Source organism: Lonchura striata, chromosome 2 (assembly GCF_046129695.1).
Source record: "Lonchura striata isolate bLonStr1 chromosome 2, bLonStr1.mat, whole genome shotgun sequence".
Classification (NCBI taxonomy): domain Eukaryota; kingdom Metazoa; phylum Chordata; class Aves; order Passeriformes; family Estrildidae; genus Lonchura; species Lonchura striata.
Window position 1 is genome coordinate 29,179,112 of NC_134604.1, and position 27,582 is coordinate 29,206,693.

General features: G+C 40.9%; 1 protein-coding gene across 1 annotated transcript in view; it reads left to right on the top strand.

The window, feature by feature from the left end:
• CASR (calcium sensing receptor) overlaps positions 1 to 27,582 on the top strand; it is a 73,280-nt gene that overhangs the window by 18,643 nt on the left and 27,055 nt on the right. The window contains exons 2-4 of the mRNA XM_021548851.2: positions 13,623 to 14,060; positions 22,242 to 22,548; positions 24,993 to 25,874. Of these exons, the coding sequence (XP_021404526.1) occupies positions 13,876 to 14,060; positions 22,242 to 22,548; positions 24,993 to 25,874 (1,374 nt within the window). The 5' untranslated portion in view covers positions 13,623 to 13,875. The remainder of the gene's footprint in view (positions 1 to 13,622; positions 14,061 to 22,241; positions 22,549 to 24,992; positions 25,875 to 27,582) is intronic.

A 27,582-nucleotide genomic window follows, 5' to 3' on the forward strand; every position in this document is an offset into this window, starting at 1 on the left:
TTATAAAAGGGTCTATATTTCTTCCACTTTTTCTGAGATTTTCTGAGGCAAGGGGTAGCATTTCATTCTTTGAGTGGCTTATGGGATGCCAGGAAAAAAAATTGAATTCAAAAGAGGATAGTATGGTTTTCTTTGGGTAGGTACCAAGATTCCTCCCAGGAGATAAAAAAGTATGGCTGAGAAATGGTGAATGGACAGTTGGCTAGTGGTGTCAGCTACTTCCTTTGCTGTTCCTGAAATAGTCACTCTTGTCACCTGCCTTTCCTCTCACCTTTTCTCCCACTCATCTTTCCCCTCCCACTTAGATAATGAAAGCACCTATTCTCTCAGCCCTTACAAGACCTAAGTGAGGATGGAGTGAAGCCCTATGGGTATGGGGCTGATTGCTGTGGAAAATAATTGGAAGTGGAAATGCTTGTCCTAATCTGGCTCCCTTCTGGTACTCCTTCATTTGATGCATTAATCCTGCTACCAGCAGGACTAGTCAGCATAATGTCCCATTATAAATAAAACTATACACATAAATATCTAGTCAAGGTAGAAAATATGTTTGGTGGGTTTGCCTCCTCTCCTCTCCTCTCCTCTCCTCTCCTCTCCTCTCCTCTCCTCTCCTCTCCTCTCCTCTCCTCTCCTCTCCTCTCCTCTCCTCTCCTCTCCTCTCCTCTCCTCTCCTCTCCTCTCCTCTCCTCTCCTCTCCTCTCCTCTCCTCTCCTCTCCTCTCCTCTCCTCTCCTCTCCTCTCCTCTCCTCTCCTCTCCTCTCCTCTCCTCTCCTCTCCTCTCCTCTCCTCTCCTCTCCTCTCCTCTCCTCTCCTCTCCTCTCCTCTCCTCTCCTCTCCTCTCCTCTCCTCTCCTCTCCTCTCCTCTCCTCTCCTCTCCTCTCCTCTCCTCTCCTCTCCTCTTTTTTCCACCTGCTGAAATAAGCACAGCAGAGTTGTTTCTTTATCATGCTCCTGCTCCTGCATTTTTCCAGCCCAATTAGGCCATTACCAGGGCTAAATGAGGCATAGAGCCTCCAAAAGTCACACCGTCGTCCCGGAGATGAAACGCATAGAGCTGCAGAGCTGGCTGGCAGGCAGGCAAGGCGGCTGGGGCTCAACAGAGTGTGACCCCAGGTGTTTTTCTGCTCCAGAAAGATCACCTTCAAAAAGGAGTGAGGGGGAAGTCAATAAAAGAATATTATTTTTGAAAGTGCTGTGTTAACAAGAAGTGGCCATATTGTGGTCAATTAACTCAATTGTGTTTCTCAGGGATGAACAGAGGAAGTGAGTGGCCATGATGTCTTCTGATTTCTGGACCATGTGGCAGAACAGGCCATGAAGACCACGAAAGCTTTCAAGTATTTTCCAGTAGTTCTGGTATTTGTTTTTTGCTTGCTGGTCAAGAGTTCTCCTCCCTGCCCTTAGGTCTGGGAGTAGTGGGCAATCCCACTCTCCTGACATACAGCTGGTATTCCAGCATCCATGCTCCCTATCCAGCTGAGAGCCTTCAATCATTCATATCATGCCAGTTTGTGCAAGAAAGCGGGGTGCTCTTCAATTCTTTCCATGACACAAACCCTGTATTTGATTCTATTCCCAAGCTGCTGGGAACTCTCTGTTGGATATGGAAATGATGCAGAGGAGGATGTCGTCTCTCCTGCCCGGAAGCTCTGGTATTCCTCACCAATCATGCTTAAATTATGAACTGGAAAAAATTATGGTGTAATATCTAACACAATGGGAACAGGCCCTATTTAGAAAGGCGGAGGACACAAAGCCTAGCAATTCAGTTCATTAAAGCCTGGGATCCCTTGCTTTATTTCAGAAAGGAGCTGTGCCAGAAAAGAGGCTGATTTTCCATAATATGCTGTTTCAAGAACATAAGGTGTTGTGTGCTGAAAGAAAAATAACACATGCACGCTTATGAATTTTATTTTTGTGCAATGCAGATAATGGATGAAATTCTTTGCTGTGAATACAGATTATTTTGGAAGCTAAATAGCTTTGCTTGTCCCTACTTTTACTTGAGTTCTGCTGCCTTTACTCTCACTGAACAATACCTTAGTTACCAGCTAAATCATATGAAAATTCCTGAAGAATGTGGTAGTAGTAATACTAAATTCACCAACTAAATGAATCTAGAAGTGAGAAAGATACAATTCCTAGCCTTTTTCTGGTTTAAAAGCATGATAGAGGACCTGTTGAGATAGATGTAGTTAAAAGGAGCCCACACTTGAGCATTATTAGACGTGTTCCTTTGGATTTAGTTATTTGAGGTGCTAGTCTCAAAAGAGCGTGCTCTTCATCTGGGCAGTCTCCCCAGCAAGTGTCATGCTCCTGGTCTTCCTCAGTGCCAAATCCAGCTGATTTTGTTAATTGAGTCATCACAGCAGTTTAACCTAAACTGCCAGAATTTGCAGGAGAAAGCTAAGGTGAGGATTCAAGATCTATTTTGATGACTCTTTGGAGCTCCTGATGACCTCCAGTAGTGATGCAATAAAAAATCACAGTAAGATTGTGATATCTGTGGTGATTGTATTAGCTAAGGAGAATGACAGGGAAATTTTAATAGGGGAATACCTTGTTCACAGGAGTGTTTGATTTTTTTTTTTTTCTTTTTTAAAATTAAGGCTGGTTTTCATAAATCTTTTCCTATTTGCTAAGGACATTAATCAACTGCTAGCTAGTGGAGCAAGACATGCCCTTTATTACACCAGCCCTATAATTTTCTAACTGAACATTTTTGAAGCAGGCATTACTGGATACAGCTGGAGGCTGGTTCTTATACTGAATGGACTGTGATTTTCATCTGGATGGCAATTTCCAGCATCCTCTTATATTATAGGGCAGGTAACATGTATCTGTAGGGTTCAAGATGAATTCTATAAAAATTTAGGTGATTATACTTGTCCAGTCCATCTTTTACAAATCATTGTGGAAAGTTTTCTTCCTACAAACTTGTAAATAATATGATGTATCCCTGGAGAGGGCAGGGGGTACAATGGGGGAGAACAACACTGGCAGTTTGCACTGGTGTCACTACTTGCCAGTACTGGCTCCCTGTCATGGATCCGTGGTATCACCTTACTGACATCCACAGCCACAAAATGCAGCCCCACAGGCCCAGGCAGCATTTCTTGGGTTAATAAAGTAAATAATCATAACTGACAAACAAGTTCTTGCGTATCACATTGCATATCACATAGGCAGATGAGGGTCACTGTTCCTATTCCAGGGGTCAGTGTATAGCGTACAGGATTGTATTCCTCCCTGCCCGTTCCATGGAACATGCTAGCACAAGATAGATCTGCAAAGAAAAGTCAGCAAAACTTGCCTTCTCTCACTGTAGGACTAGAATGGCACATGTGCCTGTGCCCATAACTCACTTCCCCTCACTCTTTCAGTTCTACTCTTGAATTTCTTCTGTGCCTTTCACTGTTCTATTTTAATGATTTATAGCTTAGCAGAGCTTCTGTCCTTGCTAGAGTTCAATATTTCTGATGACCTTTCCAAGACTCTCTTTACATTGAATCTGTTTTCTTTTCCTGGGGACCCTATTCACTCCTGCCTTCTCTAGCAGGAAGAAGTTACAGGTCATGTACAGGCAAAAGAAATACAAAAATAGACAAAAATGTTTTGTTATTAGAATGAAAGGAGGTGAGAGAAGAAAACTGGAGAAGGAACAATAATTATTCCATTCAGAAAATCATAATGAAGAGAAAATAAGCAATGGAGAAATGTTAAAAAAAAAAAAAAAAAGAAAGAAAAGAAAAATAATAAGAAAAAGAAAAGGCAGCCTGTGACAGCAGAGAACTAGAAAAAATAAAGGAAAATATTAGGAATAAAAAAGCCACAAAAATCCATAAGAATTTATTAATAAATCATGCTGGACTCATTATAAAAAGAAATTATCCAACACAAAAAAAATTTTTTATTTGTTTTTAATAATAGTATAAATGAGAAAGGAGCAATCACCCAGAGGCTACTTTAGCCTCTGATTCAGCAAACCACTGAAGTACATGCTAAGCTTTTAGAATCTACTAATTTCATTAAAAACAAGTCTCACTAAAGTTGGGCACATACTTAAGTGTTTTTACTGAATTGGATTTATGTTGAAACTGGCTCAGAATTACAGTTGTCCTTATTGTTTGGTTCACTGAGGATTCTGCAGGGGAAAAAAAATGTGAATAAAGCATTTTACTTCAATCACAGATGTTTTTAAAAACAAAATCAAATAAAATTAAAATAAATTACAAAGCAAAATATGTTTTCCATTTGAAGCAATTTGACAAAGCTGAATTTGAAAAAGTGTTCAGCTCTCAGTTCTGGTTTTGTTGTTTTTTTTTTTTCCCTAGAGAAAAGCCTGAATCAGCCTTGATTCAGCTGATACTCAGTTTGACATCTGTTGACATAGATGAAGCATAGTTGCAATACACTTCTAAAATTATTTCTGGACACTATTACAAGTTGGGAAGCAAAGTCTCAAAGTAATTGACATAAGGCTGCCAAGCCAGGCAGAATAAAGAAACAGGTATCATGTCAAGGATCCTTCCCCACAATAGCTGTGGGAGAATGTCACTTCCAACAAACCCATACCAATTTGTAATTAGAAACATGCTATCCTAGTTTACTTAAACGTTGCACTTAGCAGACAGATCGACTTTTCTAGGGGCTTGCGCCTAGTCCTAACTGATCATAGGTTTTGGAAATAAGAATTTTGCTGATACAAATCAGATTCTTCTCATGCTTATTTACATGATCTGAGCTTACTGGCTCTTGCCGTTTTGTAGAGGAATAATCCAAAATTGGTTGATTAACTGAGAGAAATACAAAAAGGTAATTATTCATTGACTTATTTGAGAAATCTTTTTCTGTTATTTCATCTTCCCTGACCTTTCTGTTTGCTAACCAGCAGATCTAATGCTGGTCAATCAAAAAGCATGACATCTCTTTTGAATAACACTCCACTAAATTGTGTAATTTTAATTCTAACTACTCACAAATGACTGGCTGCCTTGGCACCTCTCTGACCCCTCTTCTGTTCTTTTCCGCCTCACAATGTAGAACAGAAAAAGAAAAGCAGTTCAAGATGCCCTACCCTGGTGACCAGTTGTTCTAACCTATTATTTTCTAAAGAGAAAAAAGAGAGGAAAAAATTAGAGATAAATTTAAGGTATAGAGCATCCAGGAGTTAATAACAACAATCCTTCCTCCTTATTCTTTCCAGACAGACTACAGCAACACAGTTTCATAAACTGTGTTCTTTGACTGGCATTTTTTGATATTAAAGAACTGAGCTGAAGACTTTTCATTTTCTTGTAGAAAAGCTCATCTTAAAAAAGTGGGTTTATGCAAAGAGCATAACATGATCATGTTGGTTTGTTTTTTTTTTATGGGCATTCTGACCAAGGAAAAAGGACTTTGCTAGAAAGATTCAGTCCTTTTGTCAGCCCCAGAGATGTTTCTTCTAAGAGAGGAAGAAAAGACATTAGAAGCTGGGAAAGATGAAGAAACTTCCCAGTTACCTACCCAGGGTCATTTTGCGCTGGTGGACTTCACTTCTGTGGGCTGTGAACACAGCACCTGTTAACACTTCTGTGTGTCTCAAGGCCAGACACACAGAAAAAGTAAGTCCTGCAAATCAGGAACTAAGAGCAATTCAGTTGGGTGACATTTGCTGGCAAAGCATCTGCATTGTATGTCCAGGAAAGACTTGCTTGAGATGCAGGAATGTACATATGATGGTGCAGAAATTTAATGTGCCCTGAAAGGCACACAGGGTGAGTGCATGGCTGTTTCACCTGCAGGCAAAATCTGAACAACTCAAATTTCACAAACCACATCCCAGTGCCATATGCACCATGCCACAAGGATGGAAATTGTCTTCATTCTCCAGAGAATCCCCCAGGCATTCTTTCTCTAGCTGTTCAGGAGCATCTAGTCACATCCCAAAAACATTGGATGGAGTAAAGTATCTCTGACTGAAGTGCACAGTCATTAGCATTGTTAGCATGGTTGAGACTTTCTTTAGGAGCAAAGAAAGAGAAATCAATTTAATAAAAAATTTTACCTTAGCAAAGTTTTTCACTTCCTATTTTATTGCAGCTCTTACTGGTCTCCTGTGATCTCCTCCTTATATAAAGGCAAAAATCATCCAAACTATGAAGACATCTTTAGATTGGTATTATATCAAAGGCATATTTTATCCACTTTAAACAATTGGATAAAATGATGGGCTTTTTAACAGTCAAGGTAGGAAACAACCAAGGTAGCAAACCATAGCAGAGCAACAGAAGGTCAGAATCTGTAATACAGAGAGGCAAAACAGGACACCTTTAAGATGTAGACAAGATGGATTCCCTGGTGCTTGTAGTCTCTAGATCTGAGATTGCTCAAGGGTTTGATGCAGCTCACAGCATAAATTAGAGTAATCAATAACTAGTGGGTTTATGGCAATATCCCAAAAGGCTGCAGATCAGCTGCTGTGGCTCTGGAACTCCCTAGGACTTGGAAATCCCTCCAAGCCCACTTGTTCTGTATGGATCCTCTTTGGTGCTGTAGCTCTTAAGCATTTCTTAGCAGTTCTAGTGAATTTATCACAGGTCCTTGTCCAAGATGCCATGATAAACTCGTGCATTCCAATGCTTTCTTGGATGTGTACACATATGCACTTTTCACTTATACTGAAGAAGGCACAGGATTGGAAAGATGAGGAGTTGTAGAATTGTCTTATTCACTTCCAGTATTTGTTTCAGAGGTTTGTGATATGGCTTGTAGAAGAGAGCTTTAGCTCTTATTGCAGAAAACACTTAAAGCCTTCAGAGGAGCAAAAGCAGTCACGCCTGTGAGGTCCCCAGAGCTGCTTCTCATCCGGACTTACAGCCACACCTGTGAAGAAATTACTCCAAAGACATAAGTCACCCTCCACATGGACTTCCACCAAACACTCAGCACTCAAAAACCACTTACAGGTCTGTGTTCGCTAATGGTGTTCACTGAGTGCATCCAATGAGTCTCTAAGGTATTTTCTATTGCCACTTCTGGTTTTTTGCTTCCTGCCATCAGCAAACAGCATTATTTCCACAAAGGCATATCACATCCCAAATCACATTGATCAGGGATATTGAGCGTGATACTGACGCAAGTTACTTGAGAAATGTCCAGTGAATCCCAGAGCCGGATACAGTCCTGATGGAAGGGTGGTTGCTACAAAGCTCTGCAATTGTGGCTACGTGGCTTGGCATGGGATTGTGTGCACTTTGTGAGCCTGTGCTGAAGTGGGAAAGAGATCAGAGGTCTTGTAACTCCACATTAAATACACGGAAAATGCTGCCTGTGGGCAGGTTTGGGTTTTTACCTAGTTATGCAACTCTCAGGAGCTGATGCTCTTTTGACTGTTGTTTCTACAACTATATTTGTTTGAGACTCCATGAAAAAAAGCATTCTGCTTATTCTTGGTTCTATTTCCCATACCTGCAGTTCCCAAGAGTCTGGGATATCAGCCTCTAATATTTTAGGCTTCCTTGATCCCAAGTTTCTCAGTTGAGCAGAGTATCAGCAGTGATATCCTAGGTATATTCTGTCACTCTGATATTTTGTAGTGCTAAGTAGATCAGGGTGGGACTCCACACTTTCATAGTAGATTCTGTATTATTTGGACACCAGTATACTACCTTAGGAGTAAAGGAAAACTAAAGATCTGGCTGCTAAATAAAAATAATGTTATAGATAGGAAAACTCTAGAAACCTAAATGGTAACTCTCAGACAAACTTGACGATGTTGGGTATGTCAGACACAGCAGGATTGAATGTTACAATTGCCTGGTTTACTGTACTGTTTTCAACATTTAGTTTATCCTGGAGAATTGAGAATGTTACTCTAGAACAAGTGGTCAGATTTTTCATGACCAGACTAGGTTCTTAGACCTACATTTCCTCCTGCAGTCTCTTCCTCCCTGTCCTTCTTCATTTGAAGTGGCCAAGTCTTGTTATGTATAAGCTTCAGCAGCTTCTTCAGTACCATGGCTGATTTGTGTGATGTGGTTTTGGCCTCCTCTCAGTTTTTGCAATGCCAGGTGAGACTGTAATATATCATTTTTAACATACATTTGCTGTAGTGTGATGGTATATTACCATCTTGACTTCTGCCAGAAAAAGACAATTTATAGCAAATAACATGTCCTTAAGCTAATAGCAGGGCATAGAAATACTGTCCTGGTGACCCTGATGGTCTTGATGATTTTTAAAATCTTTTTATTGGTTAAAGCTCTTGAATTCGTGTTTTGTATTTAGTTCAAAACCAAGTGTGGGGGTAGTGTTTCAGAGCAGAATCATTGATCTGAATTTTTCTCTACACTCATCTGAAATCTCCAGATTTTTCCAAGGCTGACATTCCATCTCCATCCAGATAAAAAAAATCTCCTCAACTTAGGCGGTGTTTGTGTAAGAATGGCCTTTTTCTGCATAGGCAGAAAGTTCTTTGTAGGAAATTTTGAGTTAACATTTGCCTTCTTTAAAGATGGAACAATCTTAATTCCACAAAATTCAAGCACGTCTCCTCCATTTGAGCATCCCAATGTTGCCCTGTTGTTTTGAGAGTTTTAAAGTTATTCTAAAAGTTTTCTATTCTTTCTGATGTTTACATATTTCTACTTAATTTTCTCACACTGTTCATATAAACAATGATTGTTTTGCATTCTTCTTTGTGAGTGGAGAGAATTGATGAACTGTTGGTTTGACCAGTGTGGTTGGAGAGGTGGCAAATTCATCCTCCAATCCACTGTCACTTTTGATATTCTATATACAGTGGAGTCAGAAAATAAAATCTCTCTTTTAGTTATTTTCTTTGCTCTTTTACATCTGGCATCCATGTATGAGTTATTTCATGTCATAGTGTGACACCCCAACACTCTGGTTTTGATTGCATCTTTAATGCACTTGTCCCTCATTTTGACCAAAGAGGTGCAGGAAGGTTAAGCTTGCTCTGGTGACAAAAGTGAACAATTTACTTTTTCTCATACTGTCATGGTACCTAACCATTAGAAGTCTGGTCTGGTCTTAAAAATATGAAGACATATATTTGTGTTCATTGTCCATTGTCCACTGAAGTGTCATTCTTTAGCTTCCTTGGGGCATCCAGGCCTCCCAGAAGCAGAACAAACCTGCTGTGTGTGAGGCCAGGGTCTTCTTGGGTCTGGGACAGCCCTTTTTCCACGGTTGTAAGCAGGAATCTTCCCCAGCTCTCTGCTGTGAAAAGGTCCTGAAAGCCCAGGAGACTTAGTTGAGCTTGTCCTTTTTGGTGTCCAGGATGATTATGTAAAATTTAGCAGGTTCTACCTTTGAACTGTATGTGAGGGAAAAGCTTTTAGAAAATGATAATTTCTTGTAAGGTTTCATGGCCTTGTGAATATAAACATGCTGAACTTTGCTTTGTGTTTAGCTTATAACTTACCATAAGTTAACAATATCATGCTGTTCCAAAAAAAGACAAATGCCATGCTGAGATGTACAAACAGGGCTGTAGCCTGCAAGACACACAAAGTAATTCTACTTTGCTCAGTGCTTGTAAGGGCCAAACAAGGACACTGTCCATTTCTGGGCACTGGTCTGCAGCAAATGTGAAGACATACTGGAGAGAGGCCAGAGGAATGAAACAAGAATAATCTGAGCTCAGGAAAGCATCTTTATGCAAAAAAAAAGAAAAAGAAAAAAAAAAGTTAATTTAATTTGCTTGGTCTAAGAAAAAGAGTAAAAAGGGAGGTGAATCAAATCCCAAATAAAGTGATTATGAGCAAGGAGGCACTGCCCTTCATGTGGTAGATGGGAGAAGACAGGCTTAAGTTGTAACAAAAAGCACTCATGTTAAATGTGAGAAAACATTTTCTTTGGTAAGAGCAGAGAAGCATTGAAACAGGCTTCCCTGAGTGTCTGTTTGGTTTTCTTCCTGACAAGGTTTTAGAGAAAATATGCCAGGAACAGTATTACCATTGCTGAGCCCTTCTTGGGCTAAGGGGCAGCTTCATGGTCCCTTGAGATCCTTCCCATGCCAGCTCTTAGATGTACCTGAGCAGCTGCTGTTGAGAATTTTGATTAGTTCCTGTTTGATTACTAATTTCTTCATCAGTAATGCACGCCATGAGTGTGCCATTCAGCTTCCTTTCACCCCAAAAAACAAAGATTTATTGAACATTTCTGGTTTTTCTGCCTGATTTAGTCTGACAACTAAAATTTTCATTCAACTGGCAAAATGGTACTGCTTGCTTCAAGTTTTCCAAGTACCCACAGTTGTACCTGGCTATCATCCCTCCCCACCTCAGCTACAGCTGCCTGTAGCTCATCCTGTCCCTGGGACCAGTTCAAATTCTCCATGGAAGCTTAGAAACTCTCTTCCAAAACAACTCAGAATCAAAATGTCTCATAGTTAATGACACAGAGTGAAAAAACTATTGAGGATTATTTTTAAAAGGGGAGGGGGATTAAAAATCAGGCCATGTCAAAAAAAAAAAAGAGCTAATTACTATTTAGTTTTTATATTTTCTTGCAAAAATAATCATATGGAATTTTATTGGCTGAATATATGTACCAGGGAAAACTATTCTGCATTGAGGAGCTCATAGTCAAATACTAAATAATGTTCTACATGTAAAAACATTTGCAAAGGAAAAAGATACCAATGGATTCCTTCTTAATTCAGTTGCTTGTTAATTTAATCTTTTTTTTAATTTATTAGCTGAGACTGCAGGACCACAGTAATTTGTTCTATTAGTAGTACAATTTCCACTTGTAGTATGCTAAGTTTTATGTCTGGAAGCATACATCAGCAGGTAATTCAATCATTATCTGTGTAATGCTCTCTATAATAAGGAAGAGGCTCATAACCTTAACCTAATAAAAGAGAACTGAAGGAAAATTTGCCACAACAGAAGTTGATACTAGAGAATATTATCTGGGGCACTGGCAACAAGATCACAACCATTCATCGGAAAATCGGTGCCTTCAAATATTTTCATCTTCAGTTGTGCAGAGCACTTGAAAATAGCTGTGAGTCCTCTGTTTCTTGTTAAATTAGTTTAGTTTTCCAGCTATAGCTGAAATTTAGGTATGGAGAGTTGTAAATTTGGACACTGAGATTTATGAGGAGCTGAGCATACACTTAGTTTTGCTTTTCTGTGCTGGTGCATCTTTGGACATTTATCCTTCTGCTTTCTGTCTCAGGGGTGTGCTTTATATATACACAGCCCATCTTATTCTCAGACATCACCTCTGATGTTACTTCAGTTCTGTGTCCTGTCCCTGAGAACTGCTAGTTCCAAATTACTCAGAGGGATACCAACTAATGCCCTATACCATGAATGAATGATTTTGTTTTCATAGTCTATTCCATTGTCATTCTCTTGAATGACAACTGGGATTTAACTGCTGTAAATACTGTTTTAAAATTTGCTGCATTTTACCAGTTTGGATGCTTTGACTTTGTCTACTGTGAGAAAAGAGAAATAAGAATGTGAATTTACTTTTTCTACATTCCATACTTCAGCCATGTACTGTTTTGTGGTGAAGAGTTCCTTAATATTCAGTAGCATCAGCCCAAACCCCTACACAGCAGCCCAGCAAACAAAATTATATTGTCTGCTGCTGATGGAAACAGTTTCCTTTTTCATAAGCCAATAACCCCAAAGGCAAAAGAAAGCCTTATTAAAGTAAAAGCAGCAAAACTGAGTAGTAAATCAGCAGGCTGTGGTCTTTTCACAGCAGACGGGGAAGTCGCTGACCTCATTCCACCTTGGCTGACTCCCATGCATGGTTCCTTGCCCAGACTCCAGTGATGCCATCCCTGCGCCTATCTGAGCATGCAGTTCCCCAGGTCCCTGCCATCCCAGAGGCAGCTGGGGGAGGGAAGGAGCTGGACTAAAGAGCATTACTCAGACCATCCCATGGCTTTGCAGTGTCTCTTCAGAAATTACTTGCCCTGTTTCAAATGTCTCACCTCTAAGTGTTGGCCCTGCCTGTGCTGGTCCTCACCTCAGGATGTTGTATCAGCACTTCACTAGTGTTTGTCTCTTTCCTGAAGCCACAGGTGATGGGAGGAAGATGACATTTCTCTAACTGAAATATGGAAAAGTGTTTTATTCTTTATTGTGTTGGGCATGAAGAAGCCAAAAACACCATCCATCTGCCAAAGATCAAAACCCAAACACTTCATGACACTCACTCATTGCATTGCTCTGTCCCTTCCTAACCCTGGTTCTGGTTAAAATTTTATAACCCAGATGTCAAAGGGCCACTCGCCAATACCTAGACATATCTTGTTATCTAGCCAAAGACTTGATTGCCCTTGCCAATAAAAATGCACTTGTTCAAACCAGGGCCAAAGCATAGTTTAGAGTGGACTGACCACAGAGAATTGCAGTGTCTGCCCAGCTAAGTGCAGTAACCACAGAGGCACAACAACAACAGGAGCTTTGTCTCTTCTCTCTCATTGACTGCTGCATCCGAACCTTCATTGTAATGAAAATGTATTAAATAGTTCCACATGCTTGGTGCTCATACAGCATGCATGATCGTCCAGACTGGCTACCAGAAGAAGCCTCACAATCACAACTTTTCTCTGCAGTAGCTCTTTATTTGACCTAGGTGAAGATCAAATCCATACAGCTGCATTTAGTGATAATAAGTCAGCCTCATAAAAAGGTTCTCAGCACTTAAAAACTCTTGATGACTTGCTTCAGAAATTAATTGTCCTCAGGATTAGCAATGTATGCCTAGTTTCTACTATTAAGTTTGACTAACTTCAGATTCTTACTACTAGCTTTTAGACCTGTTTCAAATAGGCTGAAGAGCTGTTCATTGTGAATTTTCTGTGCTATCTCCTCTCCTGTAGTCATAGCCATTTTCATATGCCATAATTAAGTTAGTTCTTCATTTGGGAGCCCTGTAGACATGCTGCAGGGAAAATGTATTGAGCATGGAGATGCTGCAGTATTTTTCATCCCCAGGAAACAGGCTTCAAAGGCTGCTATAGCTAAGCTTACAAAGGCACGATTGCCGAACCTTTCAAGCCTTCGTGACTCATTATGGAGAAGTTTCAAATCTTGCTTTCAAATGCTTCCCTGGAGTTCATTCTCCCTTTCAATGCAAAAGAACTCTTTCTGGTGACCTTGCTTTATTTTTATCAAGGATAAATTCTAAGGCAGAGGGTTAAGAATGATCAATGGATAGGAGATGATGGACCAACACCAAAAGATTATTATGGTTATTTGCTTAAGAGAAAGACTTGATTCTTACTGTGTTTGATGCTTCCTTATTCCCCACTTGCCCACCCAGGTCTCACAGTGTGCTCTGTTCATGGACACTGATCAGATCACAGGTTTTACAGCATCTGCTATGACCAGAGTCACACAGAACCATAGGAAGATTAAGCCACCCACCTTAGGTATGTGGCAGAGAATCAGGCACCTGACATCGTTTGAGGAGGTGTGGCTGTGTCACCAGGGTGCCTGGATGACTTTGCCAAGGTTGCGATATGTCCCAGGTGGGTTGTTGAGTGGGGGCAGCTTCAGGGGCGTATTGAGGACTTAGCTTGACATGTCAATGAGGGGTCCTGGTGTATAGCTGGAGTCACTTTTCAAATCTTTCTCTTACAGTTTTCAGAGATGGGCTCACTATAATACTTCAGTTATGAAGGAAGAAGGGAAGCTGAATTGCTTTTTTGCAATGGAGAAGACAGAGGGAGAAACACCAGCACTGTGGCTTCCACCTTGTTGCTTATCTCCCTGCCAACATGTGCCCCAAATCCTCTTTGTGCTGTACTAAGGAAAGGAAAAGCTTTGACATCTGCTTTCTTACATCATCTTTTCCAATTTTGCATCCAATAACCCCCTGGTGAAAAGAGGAACAATGACTTCATATAGCTGCTGCTTGATTCTTTTGCTGTTTACCTGGAGCACTGTTGCCTATGGGCCAAACCAACGGGCACAGAAGAAGGGAGACATTATTCTTGGAGGATTGTTCCCCATTCATTTTGGAGTGGCTGCTAAAGATCAGGATCTAAAATCAAGGCCAGAATCAGTGGAGTGTATAAGGTAAGCTGGTAAAAGGGAAAATAAAAAGTTTTGGTGGGGAAGTCTTCACATTTCTTGACTGTAAATTGTGTAAATATGGTCTGTAATCTGATGCTTGCGATTGGAAGTTATGATGTAAATAATGAAAAAAACAAGTGTGTGGGTTAAACAATAACATAAATACTATTTGGACACTAAAAGAGGGCAAACTTTGTACTACCTGAAGCTGCCAAAACATTAATATACTGATCTATCTGGCCATTCACAGGGAACCTTTTAATATTATCAGAAAAATAGCTTCCCTAGCAGGACAGAAAATTACCAATAGTGCCCTTTAGTTCATTTGATTAAAGTAATGTATGGCCAAATAGTTTAGAAATCAATTTTTTGTCCAGTTCTACCTGTCATCTTCTAAGACTTTACAAACTGTTAAGTTGCCTAAGCAAGTGAAAATGTTAAAGTGAGATAGGTCAGGGCTTTTGAAAAATCTCAGTGAATGACACCTAAACGTCTCTTTTGGACTTTGTAAAAGTCCCAAACTTGAGACCAGGTTTTCCTCACCCAGGGTTCTTCTCTTTTGTGTAAACAACACATCTATGTTTTGTCTTAAGTGTTTGGGAGTTAACCTTGGAGTGAGAAATGCACATAAAAACAGTTTCTCTTATTGAAGTGTAGACATTTTTATGACGAAATGTGAGGAATTTTTAACATTACAAGCCTGCACATAACACACAGAACAAGTGGAAAGTGTGACAGAAACTGATTTCAACTGGAACATCATATAAACAAAATATAAGAAATTCATGTGGATTTCTGTCATGACAATGCATGAGAAAACACTTCATTGTTATGGGACTTCTATTACCATGTGTGAGGAACTGTGTATCTGTAATTATTTGGACCTCTCATCCTAGGCTGGGGATCTAGTACAGTTTTGTTGCAGATGGCAATGAGGGATGGCCAAGAGCATTCTTGTTACAGATTTCAGGTGTGGTTTCCCACTGAGATACTGAGCAAGACACATCTATCTAAGTTATGAGATCATCCCCAGAATCTGTCATAGGGAGCACGCACAAGTGTCAATAAGCAGGGATTATTTTGGCTTCTTCTGTGTGTGCACAGGAAAGTGGTGAACTAAAAGTAGTGCAATGTCTATTGCATGGAGCAAGAATCTCTGCCGGCTTTTCAGCATTTTTTTCCTCTACCAAATGCATAATTTTAAAAGTGGAATGCTGGAAAGCAATAGATGTTTTCAGCTCTAGTTTCTTCTTCTCCTGCTCCAGCTGGCAGGCAGGACAATGCAGATATTTGCAAACTGAACAGCTTTCATTTCCATCGACTCTGGGTCAGCCTCAGTGGCTGGTCTTGACATGGTCACATTATTGGAAGAGATGTCTGGAAAATGTTCTGCCACAAGTACTACAAGTGTGTGGTTGCCAAAAGGCATGTTAATGAGGTAGCACTGCCAACAACAGGCAAATCCTGAAAAGCCAGACTAGCTGTTCTGAGGACACAATGGGAGATCTTTCTGGGTGTCATTCAAGCTGCTAAAAGGTATCCTCCAGCTGAAATTTGCCTGGATAAAATCCCTGTTCTTTTTATTCTTGTAAGTAGGTGATGAAGGTAGAAGATATAGGTGCAAAAGAGAAAAAAGATGTCTGCAGAGGCAGGCATTTGTGGCACATATCCTTGAGGGAGTTGGATAAATTGAGAGTTGATAGCATAACACAGTTGGAGAAAAAATGAAGGTCAGAGATCTAGCTGCAGAGGTAGTAGAAACTACAAAAGGAACAAGGGGATGATTGGACCAGAAGTAACTGGAAATTGCTTAATTGCACACATCTTTACCAGAAACTGTCCATTTGCAGAAAATGTTTCATTCAAAAGAGGTTGGATTGACAAGACCTTTTGAGATTGGTCATCAGGTTTTAATGACAGAGGTAATAAATACATGGGAATGTTTGTGTGTATTCCTTGTTTTGGTACACATAAAATTGAGAGCAGATATTTTTTCTGAAAGGATTTTCTATTTTAAGCAGTATTGAAGTCAGAAAATACCTTCTGCTCAAGTTGTACAGAAATCTCTCAACACAACCATGGTAGTAATTTTTTGTTTTGGACGCTGTGATTAGGCATTAGATTAGGCATCTTTGGCAGGGTTGTGCATGCTGAATCTAGGAGTTCAATACATTCTTCAAGTTTTTTGCTAAAATCCTACATTATCACATGGGAGTTTCTAGGTACCAGGCAACTGACTGGTCTGGGATTATTAAACTTATATTTTTAGGGGCAGAAAAAAAAAATAGATTCTAGTTTCTTCACAAAGTAAGTCTCCAAAATTTTGTAATGTCAGAAACTTCTGTAGGGTGGGAAATCCACAATTAGCAAATTAGATAGAAATCTATAGGGAAGCACAAATGTGACTGTACATGGTTAAACCAAAGTTGCTAAATCTGTCCCATACTTTTACCTGCCCTTGTTGCCCTTCTCTAAGCCTTCTCCACCACTGGTGTATCTTTTCAAAGCTGAGGTTAATAAGTTTAATGCCCACCCCCTTTTCAGATGGCCACATACAGTTTTTAATCTCTTTATTATGTAGAAAAATGTATCTCATATCACATAAGAAAATTAGACCCAGCTCACTCTGGGATAATGAGCATCCTCTCTCTCTCCTCATGCTCTCTTGCAGCAGCACATCATCAGACTGTATGAAAAGCTCCACGACAAGACCTAAGGGTCCCACTGAAACCCTGTGGGTGGTCTGTTTCAGAGTTCAGAATCAAACAACTTAAGATAATGTGGTTTTCCTCTATTTTGAGGACTGTTCAATCTGATCAGTGCTGTTTGGACATTTACCTGTGTTCAGTGCTATACCTGTGCTCCCAAACTGGACTTCCCAATGGATAGGACAGCTGGGGCTTCTCAAAAAGGATAGGACAGTTTTCTCTCCACTTTCTCAGTTTTTATGTTCTTCATGCTCTTGTGTCTCAGCACCTTTCTCTCCAGCTCAGCAAACCTACTGGCCTGAACCTACTGTGCATATCTGGCACATGATTATTTAGAAACAATATACATAACTCAGCAGTGAAAGGAAAAGGGAACGGTAGCAATCAGTTCCCCATTCTTTTTGTGCTGTTGCTACTGATAATGCATCCTTGCGCTCTAAACACTGAATTGTAGAACCCAAAGTAAAAATATACCCATGGTTTTGCCACACTAAATGTCAGATAGGAATACACAAAGTGAGAGCAGTTTTGTTTCCTGTTTGTTGTTTCAGCAATCAAGGATCCTGCATTTGATATAAATACACCCCCTGTCTTTGTATGCCTCAGGTGCTGCTGCAGCAACTTTCCGTATAACGTTTGCTGATGCATATCTGATGTGTGCGGGGGAGGCAGAGAGTGAGCACAGCACAAGCAAGCCCCGACCCCCATTCCATCCCTGCCAGCACCCCCATAGGCCTATTCATAACCTCATTTCTCTGCCCCTTCTTGATTTCAGGAAGATTAGCAGTTTTCTTGTATTCTGATCATCAGTCTAGCCAAGGTCCCGCACTGTGACACAAAGCTTTCAAGCTGTGAAACTGTGGCAAGACATTGTCCGCACATCATAGTGCAAGACTTCACAGAGCATGGCTCCAGGAGTCTTTAGCAGACTGAGCTTCTCTGTCCATCTGAGAGAACAGAATTTTAATTCTAGCCCTTGCAGATGTATTTGCTAATCTCATTGCAGACCTGAATGTACAACAAGATATTAGGAATTTCTCTTCCCTAAGATGTAATTAGATCATTTTCTCTCTCTTCCATTCACCTTCTGAATTGTAATTTTTTAATTTTTTATTTTCTTTGTTCTGCATAATTCCTCTCACCCATAGTTCTTGATTGTAAGAGTGGTAAGCAACTCATTATACCTATGACTGCAGGAATCCAACAAATGAATGAAAGTCTCCCCCTTGCATAGCTTAGAAGTAAAAGTGGTAGTAGCAGTGATAACATGCAATTAATGTACTGGAAATCTAGAGAGGACAGAGAAATTAGTATGTGCATGCAACCACTAGAGAAAGAGGAGTGCTGGCATGATTGAAAGATACATGCAGGCTCTGCCACCATTTCTGAGTATAAGTACCTGTCAGATATGGGGGGGATAAGTGAAAGCTTTATTCAGAGCTTTCACATCACTTTCTCTTTTTTTTTTTTCTTTTTTTTTTTTTTTTTTTTTTTTTTCTTCATATTCCGTTGCTTAGTACCTTGCAAGTGTGATAAATGAAGGTCATGAATACACATGAGGCTGTGAATTATTTCTTCATGGAGACTAGCAAGGATCAGGACCAATTTCCCTGCTGGATACAGACAGTAAGAGCTGTTAAAACCAAACCATACAAACAAAGAGGGGATGGAGCTATGGGGAGCTTAAACCATGCAGGCAGCTTTGCCCCTTAATTTGCATAGGGGGCAAATTGCTTGTTTTAAAACGTTGACTGGGGCATTTAAACCATCCTGATCACAGTTTGACAGACGTTTAGTTTCTAGCAAACTGGTCTGCTGCACAGCTGTCCTCTGCAGAGGTGACAGTTACAGCAAGGTATTGTTTCCAATTTCTCTCTCCCAGTTTGTGCTTCTCCTTGGGAATAGAGATCAGTGGGCTGAATACTCTGAGAGGTGGAAGAACAAGTATCAGAAGGGAAACCTTTAAGGAAGGAGTGTAAATAAAAATTCCCCTCTACACCTGTGGGCTCTGAATTATTTACATTAAACTTTCATTTAGAGCTTAATGGCCACTTTTCATAGCACCACATCTCACAAAATGCAAGACTAAGTGAACATACCTGTAAAGTAATACTGCAGAAAATGAGCTTTGGAGGCTGCTTCTTTTCCATCAAGAAAATACCAGTGGCTATTTAAATATTCTGGAAATCTAATGAAAGCTTGTTTCTGATAGTAAATACTGTACAGGTTCTTCATGTAAATTACCAGTCAAATTTCTGCATGGTTGACAGAGCATTCTAGTGACTGATCATATTAATCACAGCAGCAGCACAGCACAGGAGTTCAGCTGCATCAGTGGGACCTATTGCCAGGTTCAAAGGCTGCTCTTAGCAATCCCTCATGTACACACCAAGCAAAGAGGAACCTATCTGCAGCCCCTTGCTGGGATCTTTCAGTACAGTGGGAGAGAAATTGTCCACAAAATATCCATTCATAGAAATTGGAAGGATCTTGCTTTATTTGGAGCAGTTTGGCAGCACTGCCTTTGTCTGACCATATCTGTGTTACGGAACTGATACAGCACTGTCTCAGATGACAAAATGACAGCTTGTCTGAAGATCTATCAGGTGTTAGAGAAGACAGAGTGAGGAGTGCTGTCTTCATCCCATCTGATCCTCTCCTCCTGAGCTGCTCATGCTGCTGTCAGCAGAGGTGCAAGTGAAGAGAAACACAAGTCTCTTGCCTACGTTAGTTTAAGATAAATTATTGAAAGTATTTCAAAGATATTTTGGATTCTAGCTCCCAGAAAACAGCCTCTACTCTCCTTTCCCTCCAAAATAAAATCATTCCAAATGCAAGTACCTGAACTAGAGGCCTTATAAATATACACTAATCAGGAGTATATGTCAGAAAGGAAAAAAACAGCAACTCTGTATCATTGGTCTTAGTCTGCATTTGCTGAATTAAATGCCAAACATTTCTTTGAAGTGAAGACGATCCAGATCATTGCTTTCAAAGATACCATCTGAAGATACCACCTTGTGGCATTTAAAAAAAAATAAAGCCAAATTCCTTTCAAGCAGGCAAAATAATTTTCTGTCATATTTCACTTGTATAATTTAAAGTGAGCAGGCTTAAATTTGCTTTTACATATATTCAAATGTGTGAAGCTTATCCCAGTAGCATAGTGGCATCTTTGAATTTCCTAGGTTCTCAGTAGCCTCCCCTTTAAATATAGATGTGATCCGATTTTTCTCTTTTACATGAGGAGCCTGAATATGGCTCCTTGCTTCAAATCCTATTCATATTAAAAATATCTGTAAACATGTGCAGCTTTTTAAAAAGAAGTGTCACAACACCCTTTCTTGTTTCTATTTATCCCAATGTGCATTACTGACCATGTGGAGTGACATGGTGTGCCCAGCACATCTTTTCCTGTACACAGAACTCACTGACTCGATCCCTCTGAGCCTTGCCCTTTTATTTCAGAGCTCTCTTGTTGCATCTCATTCCTTAATGGTTTGGAACTAGAGCAAAAATATATTCTAAATGACCAAATTACGTCTGTCAGTAACCCATGCTCCCATGCATCTAAAGACTAATCTTAATAGAGCTAACTGTCCCTTTGGTAGCAAGTTAGTAATTTGCTATAACTAAAGACTCAAACTTTTTGACTTGAAGAGATCTGTACTGTGCTGTCTGGGCTTTGAGGTATAACCTCAGAGCTGAACCTCATTTGGAATTTGGCCAAAGATGTATGGAGAGGTGAAGTCAAGTTTAATAAATGAAGTTTTTAAGACTTAAAGATAAACCTTAGATGTGATATCATTATAAATTCTGATCCAGATGAATCAGATAGAACTCCTGGAATGGAAGTAATGTGGCTTTGTTCATTCAGCTTTGAAAAAGTAAGACATAGCTAACATCAACTCTGGAAGCAATTAATTTAATCCAGCCATTAAAGATGTTTAGGTTATATATCTCAGAGATTGAAAGGTTGTGATTTCATGAAGCTTATCTTTAGAAATCTTCACCTTAGTAATGGAAACATTTCTCTAAGCATTTCAAAGTGTAACTCATGTGAAACCTACAATTTACTATTTCATATAGAATCTGTTCTTGGGCAGGCTATTTCCCCAGGCTTTTCCAGTTTTGGAGCCTGTCACTTTTCCCAGTGTATCTCAAGCATAACAGCATTGACACTTTCCTGTTTCCACCTGCAACTCAGCACAACTGCAAACTAGCTGGTGTCCTGACTCACACTGCATTCCAAGGAAGGGGAGGTTTCAGCTGATGAAAGATTCTGCCATTCCAGCTGCATCGCCCTAAAACACGGCAGCCTCACAGGCACACAGCTGGTTGCCAGGACAACTTTTTAGGGGAAACACAGTAAAACTTTAGAATTATATGTATCAAAGATGCTTTCTTGCTGCTGCTTTCTACGAAGAAGTTTCTCTCCTTTGTGGATAAACAATCATCGTGCTTCAGCTTCTTCCACTGCCAGACTATTGATGCTATAAACAGTGACTGCCAGCTCCTGCAGGACGGTGGCCACCAATTTCATCTGTGCCTTAGCTGCTTATCTATGAACAGGTGCAACATAATCAGAAAACTCAGATTCTCCATCTTAGAGAAAAGCAGAGGCTTCAAAAACCAGTTTCAGTGTCACAGACCAGTTCTGAGGGCATCTTCTGAGTTCGTGTATAGAGCAAATTGTGTGAGAGAACCATAACAATGAGAAAAGTTACTCCTTCCGTGAAGGCACTGGAGTATCCAATTAACAAGTTATCAGTTTGTACTTGGAGTTATATTTATAGCATGTCTCTGATCTCTGGTGTGAACAGTCTGACTGTGCTCTCTCTCACAAACTGAAGGGTGTCATGTGAGGCCGAATTCCCCTGAGCAGAGCTCCTGGGCACCTCTGCATCCAGCAGCATGCCAGTGCTGTGGCTCAGCCTGCTCTGCCTGCCCAAAGCCAGGAGGAGCTGACACGCTCCGGGAGTATCCCTGAGCCTAAGTGCCAGGCAGCATCGGCGCAGGCTTAGCAGACACTGCCATCTGCATTCAGAAACATGTCAGAGGAGGCTGGAAGCAAACCTGGTAGGTGTAGCTTTCAGTCAGAGGATCACAACATCCATTTCCTCAGGGATCATGAGACCAGGTTTAGGGTCCTGAGCACAAGGGATAGGCCAGAGTCATCGCCCCAGACTGTCTTTCAACTTTCCCAGGTTTCAGGGGACTTAGAAAAGTTTATCTCTGGAGTGAGCACCCAAACTGAAAAGTTGAAAGCCAGAACTAAACCTTGTAGCAAAAACATGCCTCTTCTGTAGTAGAGACAAAAGCACAATTTTCCAAATTTTTAGTATGGTGCAAGAAATAGCGTAAGTTGCTTTTGCCTTTTGTACCTGGAATTTTTCACTCTGACTTTGCCTCGTTCTCTGCTCTGCTCTGTTTCCCTCCTTCTCACTCTATTTTGTTTTTATTTTTGCTCCCCCAGGTACAATTTCCGAGGCTTCCGCTGGCTCCAGGCTATGATCTTTGCCATAGAAGAAATAAACAGTAGCCCAACTCTCCTTCCCAACATGACCCTGGGATATAGGATATTTGACACTTGCAATACAGTCTCAAAAGCCCTGGAGGCCACACTGAGTTTTGTGGCCCAGAACAAGATAGACTCCTTGAACCTGGATGAATTCTGTAACTGCTCAGAACATATCCCTTCCACCATTGCAGTCGTGGGAGCAACTGGCTCTGGCATCTCCACTGCTGTGGCAAATCTGCTGGGACTCTTTTACATACCTCAGGTATGCTTCCACCTCACTTATTTAGGTTACAGAAGTGGCCTGCTCCTCTACTCTGCAGAGATTAAGCAAAGATTGCTTAATCTTTGCCATTTCAAATAGAATTTATAGGAGAGAAACAATAAAATGGGGGGCAGGAGGGGGAGTGAGTGTCATTGTTGTGATAGAATATGTCTTACTAGCGCTCTGCAGTCCCCAGATACAAAGGTTACTGGGCAGCCATAACAGCATTTGGCCAACAGCAGCCTAGCCTAGGAGGACTGGAGTCCTCTAGAGTGGTTGAGTCTGTGAATACAGCAATAACTGTAAGCATTCTGACTCTGCTGGAACCAGTGCCAGCATCTATGGCCCCATCCTTTGGTTTAAGAGGCTTGTTGATCTGCCAAGACCTTAAGTAAAGTACAAGGCTGGCTTAATGTTGGTGCTCTTGATTTTACTTTTCTACACTGAAGTCAGCTTTGGAATAAATGCTTGGCTTTATCCATTTAAGTGCTGCCTTGTACAGCCTAACACTTCCAATCCCTCTTCCAAAATTAAGAGGTGCCAGAGCTCACAAGAGCCCTTATAACAAGATTGTGTCAGAATGTGCTCTCAGTCTGTCCTGAGAAATGTATCTTTCCTTAGCCAGGGCTCCAATTCCCATCACACCATGAATGAAGAAGGAAGGATTCTTGATTGCCCTGTGCACAGTAATATATCTTGTCTGTTGAGTCTGATCAGTCTGACTCCTTTGCAGGAGTCTCAAAAACTGGACATTTGGTCTCTGAGCAGGGCAAGAATGATTTCAGCTGTGCTATCTGGGTATTGCTCAGAGTGGCATTGGAAGCTGGCATGTAATAAACACCCTAATGACATCTTATGGGGCATTGTTGATTTACACATCACATTACCAGGTGAACAAGGGCAGCTGAGAAGGGTTGGTGAGTTCAGCTGAATGTAAGAGATGTTTGCACTTCTCAGACTTCCTCTTTAAACAGAGAATGACATTTGTCCTATGAGGCAGTACCCTTATCTAGAGGCTGCAGTAAAGGGTAGATGTCAGGAGGTTCAGTTCTGGAACGAAGTCTCAGCCAGGTGGTTGAAGCATGACAACTGAAAGCAGGCTTTTAGACTGGCAGATGTTGGGTAGAATTGTCACAGCCATTTATAGCAAGGCCATTAGCAAATCTAGGCTTATTAGACCCAGCATTTCAGTAGGAGTTGGAGGTGTATTTTACAATTAATGTATGGCTCATTACTCATTCTGTTGACGTAGACACTGAAGATGTTACAACTTCTGTTCTGTTTCTCAATACCTCAGGTCTGTGTCCCCTTACAGCACACGTGGCATGGGGACACATTGCCTGTACTCCTGAAAAAAGGTTGATGGGTGTGAGAGTAGCACTGGGCAAGAGCTTGTCCAGGGGAAAGTACAGTTCTGTGAAAGGAGGATTTACTCCTGGGGCCCTTGAAACTGCACTATGAGACCTCCTTTTCTTTCTTCCTGCAGAAACATTAAATAACAGAGTTTAAGGAGAAGATAAGGTTTTCTGTAAATTTCCAATTTGTACAAAATGAACTGTTTATAGAAGACTTTTTCAAATGAGAGTCAGTCCTAAAGAATTCAGATACCAATCTCAAAATGTGTTTTAGAAGTTCTCCAGATCTCTAAACAGTTATTATCTGGGGTTTATGGTTTTCTTCCTACTTGTAGATAAATTATATTCTAAGAGAATGTGGCACTAGTTGTGATTAGGAAAATAAAATACTTCTTGATAGTTTTAGAAAAGGAAATAAAATCCAGTTTTAACCATAAAACATGGTGGCTTATGAAGCATGGACTGGCTTCTTTGCTGATTCTGGCCAGCAATCAGGAAACATTGCTCAAGTAGCATTACCATAACACTCTGCAGGATCAAGGAATCTGATATACGTCACATTCTTCTTATGTCACCTGACAGGGATTGTATATAAAAGGCAAAAGGAGCCTGTTTAAGGTTGGAGATGGATGTCAGAGGTAAGAAGAGAAAGACTGAGTATCTTTGTAATGACAATACCATCCTGCTGTCTCAAGTCTGGTTCAGGACAGAGAAAGCCTGTGTTTTGTCTTAATTCGGTGCATTGACATCATTTATCTAGATGGCACATTCTTTTTATTTCTGGATTTGACAGAAATCTTTGCTGTTTCTCCAATCTAGTGTCCATTTCTCCCTCCCTTGGATCCTTGACCTTGTGGATGAGCACAGGCTGGCTCCAGCCTCTCAGGTCTGAGCAGCTGCTCCTGTATGAGTGCCTCTGGAGGATAGGCACAGCTAGAAGAACGTGCAGGCCCTCAGAGTGGATCATCTGCAAACACAGGCTAAGAAAATGTGGTTCCAAGGCTGACAGTGATGCTAGGTAAATGGAGGCAATTTATTTCAGGCATTTCACTTTATGGTGTGTTTTCCTTGTTTGCTATGTTCTAACAGGTCAGCTATGCCTCATCCAGTCGTCTCCTGAGCAATAAGAACCAGTTCAAGTCCTTCCTGCGCACAATACCCAACGATGAGCATCAGGCCACAGCCATGGCAGACATCATCGAATACTTTCGCTGGAACTGGGTAGGAACAATCGCAGCTGATGATGACTATGGCCGGCCAGGGATTGAAAAATTTCGGGAAGAGGCAGAGGAGAGAGATATCTGCATTGATTTTAGCGAGCTCATCTCCCAGTACTCAGATGAAGAGGAGATCCAGCAGGTGGTAGAGGTCATCCAGAACTCCACAGCAAGAGTGATTGTTGTTTTCTCCAGTGGCCCAGATCTGGAGCCTCTCATCAAAGAGATTGTCAGGAGAAACATCACTGGCAAGATCTGGCTAGCAAGTGAGGCCTGGGCCAGCTCTTCCCTAATAGCCATGCCAGAGTTCTTCCGTGTCATTGGCAGCACCATCGGGTTTGCACTGAAAGCAGGACAGATCCCAGGCTTTCGTGAGTTCCTGCAGAAGGTGCATCCCAAGAAGTCCACCAACAATGGCTTTGCCAAGGAGTTTTGGGAGGAGACATTTAACTGCTATCTCCCTGATGGATCCAAAAGTTCTCCTGCTTCAAATTCCTTCCACAAGGGCCATGAAGAGGGGCTGGGAGCTGGAAATGGAACATCTGCCTTCCGACCTCCATGCACAGGGGATGAGAACATCACCAGCGTGGAGACACCATACATGGACTACACGCACTTGCGGATATCCTATAATGTGTACTTGGCAGTGTATTCCATCGCCCATGCCTTGCAGGATATTTATACCTGTACCCCTGGGAAGGGACTCTTCACCAACGGGTCCTGTGCAGACATAAAGAAGGTGGAGGCATGGCAGGTAAGCCCTTCATTCGTGTGCCTGTGCAATATACCTGCAGAAGGAACATTAAGCTGTCCTAAATACCCTTTAGGTGCCTTTTCTAATCCTGGGTCTCAGACACAGCATAAGGCTTCTGGGATACAGTGTGTGACTGTGTTTGAGGTAGGTGCATGCTCCTACCCCACAGGGAATGTAAGGTAAGTTGGGCTAGGCCTGCAGTGAAAGAGACTTAAACCAGGTTAAATTTTCTTGCATTTGCTGCGGGCCAAAAGTGCACACACAGACAATTACCACAGCCTGGCTGACGCAAAGTAACTTGATCATATATTGAGCCTTACATAAACAAGAGGGCCTGGGGAGAGCACATAAACAAGGAAAACAGTTTTTAGAGTTCATCTTCTTTGCCAAGCTTTATATCTTTTGCAATCCCACAGCAATTTTCCATACAGGCTGTATTTTTCTCCTCACAGTTTTAAGTTTATATAGGATCAAACTAAAGAAGATTGAGTAATGAAGGAAAATAATGTGTGGCTCTTGGGTAGAAAATGGATAGCTGCTTTGATTTGGCAGCGGTAATTGTGAACTGATGAAATTATATTAATGACTTAGTTCCATTTACCCATTCATTCAATGCATTCTGCCCACTGGCACATGGATCACATTTTGTCTTCTGATCCTTTATGAATACTCTCTACCTTACTATGTGTTTGATCATGATATCCAATGTGGTATTCACTTTGTGGTGTTAATATCTACTGCATTTTAAACACAATTAGCATGGACTGATGTTGATATGTCAATTATGTAGCAAATTCTGTCTGCCTCATTCTGGTTGTCACAGAACACTTGAGCCCAAACATGCCTGAAATCAGAACAACACAGGTGAATAAATGGAGAATCACCTCCCTGTTTGCATTGGTGTTTTCCTCTCTTTGGGATAGTCTAATCAAAATAAAGGCTGCCCTTGCCACAAACTGCAGATGTCAGGTCACATTCACATATGGGAACTGCAGTTTGGTTCCTGTCTAGTCTCTGTTAACTCAAAAACATCAGTCAGATCAAAGTAAAAGCTTTGTCTTGGCATTTATGGGAAACTTGCACTGCTCTAGGTACCTGAATAGGTTTATCAAAACCACTTTGCTCAGAGTTGATGAGTGTAAGGTTTGACCCTGATTTAGAGGAATCCTGCAATTGCTTTCTGTCTGTAAAGTTTCTGTCTTTCAAAGCTATTTTGCTTTTCAGGAAATACTGGCAGAAATGGGCAAGTCACAAACAGATGTAGCTTTCACTGTTGTCAGTAAAAATGATCCAGAATAAATGCAGATTAATTCATTCCTTTATGCCTTGTCAGCTTGGAAATTAAAGCTGGATATTTATGCCATTGCTAAGTAAAAGAAGGTGTTTGTTGAAGATTCCATGGTTGAGAAGCATGACCTCTCGTTTCTGTGTTGCTTGTTGAGTGCTGAAGGATATGCACATCAAAATGTAAAGCATCCTGCTGATCTAGGCATTTTGATATGCATACCTGCCTGTGGGGAGGGAATGAGCAAGGAGTATGTAAAGAATAACCTCACTGCGCAGGAGCAGGGAGTGCTACAATGGAACAGGCTATACTTATAATGACCACCGTCATATGCTGACTTTCAAGTCCACTTGTGCATTTTTTTCACTCTGTCTCAAAATCAAATACATGAAGAGCAAGTAAATACCAAATTTGTGTACACAC